The 7,584-nt window shown below is 55.3% G+C and overlaps 1 protein-coding gene across 1 annotated transcript; it reads right to left on the bottom strand.

Annotated features, from left to right (window-relative positions):
• Positions 1–1,955: 1,955 nt before the first annotated feature.
• LOC102897343 (chymotrypsinogen B) lies at positions 1,956–6,288 on the bottom strand. The gene is made up of 6 exons (XM_025044604.1): positions 6,237–6,288; positions 4,249–4,531; positions 4,065–4,143; positions 3,655–3,835; positions 2,586–2,719; positions 1,956–2,136 (listed from the first exon to the last, which is right to left on the bottom strand). The coding sequence occupies exons 1-6, from the start codon at positions 6,286–6,288 to the stop codon at positions 1,975–1,977; spliced, it is 891 nt and encodes a 296-aa protein (XP_024900372.1). The 3' UTR covers positions 1,956–1,974.
• Between the last annotated feature and the right edge of the window lie 1,296 nt (positions 6,289–7,584).

The following is a 7,584-nucleotide window of genomic DNA, read 5'->3' as shown; positions in this document are numbered from 1 at the left end:
TATTAGTAAAATTCAATCACCTATTTCCTTTGACTTTCTTAGTCAGGCTACCAGATAATTTAAAATCACTTATTTGGCTCACGTTTCTTTGGTGCACAGCACCGGGTTAGAAGCCAGAGGCCAGGCATAGCCATGTGGTCTTCACATTGACCACCAGGTGGCAACCTTATCTCAGGACTGAAGTTTCAGACTCCAGGAGGCTGCCTCGTCCAAGATGGATCATCTCGAAGGAACCCTAAAGAAAAACACCAAGATACAAAGAAAACTAGGAGAAAGACCTGGGAGAGGAGAGAGGAGAGGGGCATTTGAGCTGGAGTTGTGTGTGGTCATCGCTGTGGGCTCAGCTGTGGGAGGAGAGTAGGAAATGAACCGTGAGAATTCTGTCTGCTTCTCTCCCAGCTCCAGTGCTTTGGGGAAATGGGAGCCTGCGCCAGGCCCATCTATGCTAGCTAGTACAGGTGTCCTCGAAATAAACAGGGGGTGCAGAAGCTCTGTGCGTGTGAGAAGCCAAGGAGGACAGGAAGACCACCTCCGTGGCCCCATCCCAACACCCTCCCACACACATACACACCCCTTCCGGGTGCTGCTGAGCAGGAAATGGGGCCCAGGGCAGTTTCTTGGTGGGACTGGCAGTGAATAGCTGTAATCTTCTGGTACCTAGACCTCTTCCACTGCCTCCCACGCCTGAGCTCAAGGGACTGACAGCCGCTAGGGACTCTGACCTCTCTCCATGTGTGTTGCAGGACTTAGTACTCAATGCCTCTGTGGGAATATGCACTCATAGGCGAAAATAATGAGAATTCCGAGGGCCTCGGTTGCTTCAGCAGAAATTCACATATTGGAGCTTCAATAAGAAAAATAATTACAATGGATCAAAACCCTCAAATATATTTAAATCCATGAGTACCTAATGATTCTCAAAAACAAAAATGAAGTTAATAGGGTCACCTTTGGGAAAGGATAGAGAACAAATTCGTTATTTTAAAAAATCGGTAAACGAAGAAAACATTTTTAAAAACCTGTAAAAGAAAAAGAAGCATATACTCTCTGCATGAACAGTACCACTGGGTAATTGAATGATAGATAGAGAATTATCTCTCTAAAAGTATTCCAGATGATACATGAAAAAGCAATGTTAAAATTAAGTGACCACCATTTTGCAAGCCCTCCAAGAACTGATGCATCCAGGCATGAGCATCAAAATCACCTGACCTCAGAAAAAGAGCCAGCCAGTCCTGACAGCTCCTGATGAAGAACACAGCTCCACCTACAGTCTGGTGGAACAGATTGAACCTGAGTCTGATCAAGCCTCCAGATGTAACTGACTCATCTCAGAAAACACAGGGGACAAGGCGGTAGCTGAAAGGACAGTGGTGCCAGCCTCAGGGTCTGGATTGACATGTCCCAAGCTATGCTGTTTTGCGCGTGTACCATGTGTCCGGGGTCCTGGGGTCTGAGGCAGAGAAAGGTGGAGATAGGATGCTCGCTCCATGGCACTGGGTGTGGGGAGCTAAAGGCAGAGGTGCCTGGAGCATGTGGTGGAGGGAGAAAAATACATGACTACGCTATCTTGGTCTCAGTGCCAACCCTTAAGGGCTATGGACTGCATAGCAAGGCCAGGGACTCCTGCCTTCTAGAAAGCTCCATGGGCCAAAGCTGGCCCAAGCAAATAGGACATGGATTCTACCCCAAGGGGAAGTCCTGAGCGGGAAAGCTGAGATAAAAGACAGCTTCCTGAGGACACGGGGGTTGCGGGGAATACCTGTTCCCCTGGAGACAGAGTGGTCACATTGCCCCCTGGTGGCTAACATGGAAACTGCAGCCCCGCATCCCCATGGGCCAAGCCCGCGCGCGTGCGCACACACACCCCCAACCCAACCCCCCACCTCCCCCACACAAAAACGTGCAGTCAGTGTTTCTGTAGCGATGCCTTTAATGGGAACACTCAAAGTTGGGACGGTAGGGACCACAGGTTCAGTTAGCAGCCAGGATCTTCTGGACCCAGGGTATGAGCTCCGTGACGCGGGCGTACACTCCAGGTGTGGAGGTGGAGCAGGTGCTACTGCCCCAGGACACGATGCCCACCAGGGTCCAGGATCCGTCCTTCCGGCAGACCAGGGGGCCGCCAGAGTCACCCTGCAAGAGGAAAAAGATGAAAGAGGTTGCTAGGGCCCTAGTGTGCCCCGACCCGGCCGAGTCCAGGGGGCGTGCGGAGAAGTGACAAGTGCGGGCTCAGTGGCCGTGCATGAGATACGTGGTTCTGGGCTATGTGGCAGCCCCGTCTCTGCCACCTGCTCCGAGAGGGCCTGGGGCAGGTGGCTTACGCTCTCAGCCCGGCCATCATGAGTAAAATGGGCTGCAAACGTCCAGCTCACAGGGTCGGTGACAGATTAAACACCCCTGGGAAGCCCCGCGCCACATCCGGCCCTCACGAGGCATCTGCTAGTGCTGGTCCTGGCTTTCGCGGGGGCAGCGAGCAAGGAGTGAGGTTAAGCAGACGGTGACAGAGAGGAGCGGGCCTCCTGGCCTGGCCCGGGTGGGCCGAGGTCAGTGAGGGTGGCAGGGCGGCCGGAGAGAGACCACACCTTGCAAGAGGAGACGCCGCTGGCGCCGGCGCAGACCATCACGTCGCTGATCTTGCTGCCCCAGAACGTCTTGCATTCGGCGTTGGACAGGAGGGGCAGGGCCGCCTGCTGCAGCTTGTCGGGGGTCTTGTTGGCTGGAGGGACAGAGGGGTGGGGTCAGTGCTCCTCACCCGCCGGCCTACCCTGCATGGGAGAGACCAGGGGCTTCCCTGCCCTGGCCCCGCCCTGGCCCCGCGTGGTCCTCATCCTTCGCCGTCACGACGGACATGGATATAGAGCTCCTCGCCTTCCCTCAGATCCTACCAGATCTGTGGGACAAGGTTCCTTCCCGGTGCCACACCAGGCAGTGGTGACATCGGTTCAAGCACAGTGGTTCAAACAAAGCCCGCCCTGCCAGGTCCGGGCACAGTGTGGGTCCTGCCAGCCACCGTGTGGTGGGTGGAGGGGCCGTGTCCCCATTCCAGAGAAGGGGGTGACATCGTTCTGACTGGAGACACTGGAGGGGACCCGCCACTCTTGGCAGCGTTGAGGGCGCAGCCTCCCCCTGCTGCCCTTTCCTGGCTGCTTCTGTCCTGTTTAAAGACCAGCCAGGCAAGCTGTGGCCTGGGCAGAACTTGGGACACGGCAGGAGGAAAATCGGGCAGAGCCAGCAGCCAGGGAAGGTAAGATGAGGCTGGACTCTCAGGGCCCCAAACCAGACCTGGACCTTTGACTCTCCGCCCAGACTTCACGCGAGCTGCACGCACCCGCCCTCCCCACATCGCAGAGAAGTCCTGGCTGGAGATGGGACGCTGTCGAGCTGGGTGCAGGGTGCTGAGGGCGGTACTTGCTGGTTCTTAAGTGTTTCTTCAGCAGCTTGCTGTTCGAGTGTACGTTAAACCGTATTTTATTCCTGTTTTGTAGGTTTTTAGTTAGCAGAATTTAAATAAAGAAATGGGAAGATTTATGACTATTGGAGCTTAGACAAAATTTAAAAAGAGACCTGTGGGTCCCAGCTGGAGACGCCTGCTGCTCAGGCAGCCCCAACCCCGCACTCGGCTCGTGGGTGGAAAGGCCACATGACGCTCACCATTGTACTTGGTCCTGCCCCAGCCAGTGGTGGCGCACAGCGACCCGGCGGGGAAGTCGTCGTCAGCGTCAGGCAGGCACACGGCGGACACGGTCTTAGAGAAGCGGGCGGGCGTGGCCAGCTTCAGCAGGGTGATGTCGTTGCGGACGGTGAGCAGGTTGAACTTGGGGTTCTTGAAAACCTGTGGGGCGAGGCCAGAACTGCAAAGTGAGGCCCTGGCATAAATCAGCGACCCGCAGCTGTCAAGGAGAGAAACTCCTCTGCCGATGACCCATTCAGGGTGAGGAGACCCTGACCGGCCGCGAGCATTCTGAGGCCCAGTGCCGGGTCTGCAGGCTCCCCTCCCTCCTGCCCCTGTCCCAGCCCCTCGGCCGAGCTTCCCCGGCCAGTGCGGCAGGGCCTGGACGTACCTTGGCGATCTTCAGGACCTGGACATTCTCCTCATCTGAGCCCTGGTCAAACTCCCCGGCTACGACCAGGTGGGAGGTCCTATGGGAAGCACGTGGGGCTTTAAGGACCTAGAACATGCCCTGGTCCCTTTGCCCGCCCAAACTGGAGCTGGAAGCAGAGCCCTGAGCCTGCCCGGGCCCTCACCTGACCCCGCAGTGGGCAGCGGTCACCACCCAGTCCTCGCTGATGAGGGAGCCCCCACAGAAGTGGAAGCCGGTGCTGTCCTGGGGGAACATGGCAGGGTTAGTGCTGGCTGGACACTGGCAGCTCCCAGCGGGCCCACCACCCAGTGTGTCCCCGACTCGTGCAGAATACCCCCTCACCTGCAGGGACACCTGCCAGGGCCAGGAGCCGGGGATGGCGTCCTCCCCATTGACGATCCTGGACAGGCCACTCAGCACAGGTTGGATGGCGGGGACCCCGCAGCCTGGGGAGTCGGGCAGGAAGAAGGGCTGAGGCAGGAGGCATCTGCAGAAATCTCGATTTCCCCCTCAGCCCGCCCAGGCCAGCACAGGACCCCACTGCCACACCCACTGCTCCTCTCAGAACCTCCTCCAGGCACCCTCCAACCTTCGGCTCAGGGATCTCCCCTCCACGCAGCCTGCTGACCCGTCACCCTTCCAAGGATGCAGAGGGTCGTCCTGCCCAAAAATGCAGAAATCAGACTGCCTGGCTTGAGTCCTCTCAGACCAATCGCTGAAGCTCCATTGCTTATTTTTCTCAGTAAACCGGGGAGCAAAGGATGCTAAGTCACAGGCCAAAGCTCACCCGTCAGGTTGGTGGGGTGAGGGGCGTGCGGAATTAAAATCTGATAGGCCAAGTGCACGGGGAATCCGGACCTCATGACACCAGCGAGGGGAGTGTGACAGCTGGGCCCGTGCTGGATTCTCTGCTCCGGAGATTTCAGGAACTATTCTTTGTGCAAGGTTGTAGTGTCTTAATTAGTTAGTAAATGAAAACTTCGATTCCACAGCATGAAAGGACACACTGAGAAAACGGAAAACAAGGGACTCAAACGGTCACAGAAGAATGAGAAAGGATGTGTATTTCATGTGTCCGTGATGCATTAAGTGGGTCAGGACAGAGGAATTCTCAGCCCCCTGTGCTCGGGTGTCACAGTGGGACAAGGAAGGAAAGTCAGGCTTGTCCAGGCCCCGTGACCAGCCAGGCTGCCTCGAGGGTCACACAGGCCTGGCCACCTGCCCTTCCTGCTCCTGGGAACAGGGAGAGGGACCAGCCACTCACGAAGATTATCACCAAAACGTACGTCATCATAATGACCTATTTTCTTGTAATAGCAAAAAAGATTAGAACTGAACTGTCATGTATTTACACAGCTGAGTACTTGTTAAATGGGCTGGGTCATCGATGGGGATAAATCTAAAACATGGTGTGGGTGGGAAAAGGCAAACAATATCATGCTGTTTATGTAAGCTTTTACAAGGGTTATACATTGTTTATGGAGTTATAAATATGTAGTAAATTGGTTTAAAAAAATCCAAAAATAACAAAAAACCTTGCACAGAAATGATACACGGCAAGTTCAGAAGAGAGGTCACCTTCTAAGGGGAAGAAGGAGGAGGGCAGGGGGGAGCTTTAGTTGAATCTATTTTGATTTAAAAGAAATACCTCAAGCAAATCTGCAAAAATGTAACATTTGTTAAACCCTGATGATCACTGAGTTGTATAATTTTCTGTATTTGTTACAATTCTTCTTTTTTTAAATAGAAAATAAAACTTTAGCAAGTACCCGGCACAAAATAAAACATTCGGGTAGGAGGCCTTGGGAGGTGTCTGCGACCACACTCTGCCCACAGCACCTTTCCTGGGCCGCTTCTGGGGCCTCAGGCCTCAGCCGGGCTCAGACTGGTCTTTTCCACTTTCCACCCGCCTGGCGCAGTGCACGAGGCTCAGAAAGCTCTCGAAGGACCCCTCTCCTCCCTGCAGCCTCAGCTTGCCTGTCTGGACACGAGACCTGTGGGTACCGGGAAGGGGCCTCAGAGCTTCCTTTTGGCCAGGCCCCGGGGCCCACTTCAGACAGAGCCCCTCTGGTGAGGCCTGGCTGCAGGGCCACTGGGGGCTCAGGGACCTCCTCCCCACCTCCTCACAGACCTGGCTGCCCTGACACTCACCGAAGGCGGCCCCCACGAGGGTGAAGCAGGAGAGGAACCAGAGAAAGGTCATGTTGCTACAGTCAGGGAGATGTGAGGTGACTTCCGTGAGGGCCCCTATTATAGCCCCTGGAACCCCCCAAAAGCCCGCCCAGTGCCCCTGGCCCTGCCCTGTCAGAGGAGCCTGAGAGCCACCCTCCCTGTTATTCAGGGACCTTCAGCAATAAGTGGGGGCCCAGCGCCTCTCACAGCCCAGCCTGGCTCTTAGCCCGGGCCACCCCAGCCCCTGAGAAAAGGGCAGCTGCCCTGGTCCAACGTCATCCAGAAGACTTGGCAATGCCAGGCAGTCCAAGGGCACTGCAGCAAGGCCAGCACCCAGGCTGGGAGCCCAGGCCCCGCAGAGCCCAGCTCTGTGCGGTCTTTGCCAGGAAGCAGGTACGGGGGCTCCGCCATACCCAGTGCCACAGGGAGGATCCTCAGCTCCTAATTCCAGGGGATTTCACCATGGGATCGAAGAATTAAAAGAATCCCAGCTGGCCGTTATTGGGAGGCCTCCAGCCCTATGAAGATAGGCTGCCGGTTCTCAGCAAGGAGCATGTTCAATGTATTACTCCTCGGAAAGTGAAGTATTATAAGGGTATTCTGGATTATCTAGAGGGTTGCCTCGAAACCAGCCCAGCCAAGCAACTTCAGAGTGGGTGTGAGGGCATGTGTGGGCCCGAGGGGGTCACCCGTGGCGGCTGCCAACAGGTTGGCACACACGCTGACAGGCCACCCCATGTCTACTGTTGGGCTCACCTTAATTCTCTTTTTCTGTGATACTTCACAATTTAAGAAACTAGTCATTGCGTAAAGGTTTTGTTTCTTGTAAAATGGGGCTTCGATTCTACACCATTAAAGGATTCTACACATTGAGGAAATAGAAACAATGTAATTGTCACAGAACGATGAGAAAAGGACCAGTGATGCTTTTGAACCACGTAGAGGCTGAATGACTTCTCAGCATCTGTGCACAGGCTCCTTCTCTCCCCTGGGCCAGGCCCCGGTCTGGATGCCAGGTCACTCACAAGACCAGAGCACACGCGCCCCTGCCCTCATGGGGACCAGGCCCTAAGGACACAGACAGATGCTAAACAAATAAGAATATAATGCTTAAAGTCCCGTGATCCCCAGAACTGGAATGGGGAACACTGCCCTGGACAGTCCAGTGTGGGCCTCACTGATGAGACAGTTTGGAAAAAAAAAAAACGCACCAGGCGAATCGAATCTTCTTCCAACACCTCTGGGGCCCTGCGGTCAGTAGGCCATGGTCACCTACGGAGATGGGGGTCAGAGTGAGCAGGACAGTGGCCCTGGTCTTCATTTGAAC

This window comes from Pteropus alecto, unplaced genomic scaffold (genome assembly GCF_000325575.1).
Source record: "Pteropus alecto unplaced genomic scaffold, ASM32557v1 scaffold123, whole genome shotgun sequence".
Classification (NCBI taxonomy): Eukaryota; Metazoa; Chordata; class Mammalia; order Chiroptera; family Pteropodidae; genus Pteropus; species Pteropus alecto.
This window is presented reverse-complemented; position numbering and strand designations above follow the sequence as displayed.

Excerpts from the sequence above, each read along its gene's own strand:
- LOC102897343 (XM_025044604.1), bottom strand. The coding sequence starts at position 6,288 with ATGACCTTTCTCTGGTTCCTCTCCTGCTTCACCCTCGTGGGGGCCGCC. Across the intron at positions 3,836-4,064 it reads AGGTCCTGAAGATCGCCAAG|GTTTTCAAGAACCCCAAGTT; the intron begins GTACGTCCAGGC and ends CTCGCCCCACAG. Across the intron at positions 2,720-3,654 it reads GGGCAGGACCAAGTACAATG|CCAACAAGACCCCCGACAAG; the intron begins GTGAGCGTCATG and ends CTGTCCCTCCAG.